The sequence below is a fragment of the Cariama cristata genome, unplaced genomic scaffold (genome assembly GCF_000690535.1).
Source record: "Cariama cristata isolate BGI_N322 unplaced genomic scaffold, ASM69053v1 scaffold32667, whole genome shotgun sequence".
Classification (NCBI taxonomy): domain Eukaryota; kingdom Metazoa; phylum Chordata; class Aves; order Cariamiformes; family Cariamidae; genus Cariama; species Cariama cristata.
Genome location: NW_009628846.1, coordinates 1,520 through 2,303, shown reverse-complemented (window position 1 = coordinate 2,303; position 784 = coordinate 1,520). Strand labels below are relative to the sequence as shown.

General features: G+C 63.6%; 1 protein-coding gene across 1 annotated transcript in view; it reads right to left on the bottom strand.

The window, feature by feature from the left end:
- Positions 1-784, bottom strand: part of LOC104165366 (PDZ and LIM domain protein 7-like) — a gene marked incomplete at its 3' end in the record, with an annotated part of 5,339 nt that overhangs the window by 3,515 nt on the left and 1,040 nt on the right. Inside the window, exon 3 of the mRNA XM_009704965.1 lies at positions 284-470. Coding sequence (XP_009703267.1) covers positions 284-470 — 187 coding nt within the window. The remainder of the gene's footprint in view (positions 1-283; positions 471-784) is intronic.

The following is a 784-nucleotide window of genomic DNA, read 5'->3' as shown; positions in this document are numbered from 1 at the left end:
CCACAACACAGTCACCGCTTCCCTGCCACTGCCAGCGAGCATCCTGCTGAGTGCCGTGTTGTGCCCCGCAGGACTTCCCACAGGCTGATACGTCCCCAAGCGAGGGACCAACATGTGTGTGGCTGTGCATCCCCATGTGTGACAGTCCTGTGTGCCATCTCAGTACCAGCCATTTGGGGACCCCAGCACAGGCACTGTTGCCTGCTCCCACCCATGGGTGCCTGGCATGCAAGGCGCAGCAGGGCCGGGCAGTGGGCTCCCCCCGATCTTTGGGGAGCAAGATGGACAGCAACATACCCATTGTGCTGGGGGGTGCAGGTGGGCGCCAGGGGCACGTACGTCACGGGTTTCGTCACCAGCCCAGGCCGTGGGTTCGGAGGCGAGCCGGCCCCGAAGGGCCGAGCTGTTTTGTTGAGGGCGGTGCTGGGAGCGAAGTTATATTTCAGGGGTTCAGAGCAAGGGAGTGAGTCCTGAGCGAGACAAAACACACAGACACGGGCTCACACATCAAGCAGCATGCAAGGGGCAGCCCTGGGCCAGACAGCGCAGCAGGCAGCCAGGTAGGAGAGCTGGACAGCACATGCATCTCAGATACCAGGCTCCGCCAGCCTGGCACCTCTCTCTGCAGGGCACCTAGCCCAGCGACAGCAGGTCACAAGCCCGGCCCGAGGGCCGTTGGAGGATTAGTTAGTGCCCCGGACGCTTGCTGCTGCCCAGGGCTGGGCAGTGCACACACACACGCCGATCGCACCCGTCCCGTGGCAGGAAGCTCAACGCATGCAGG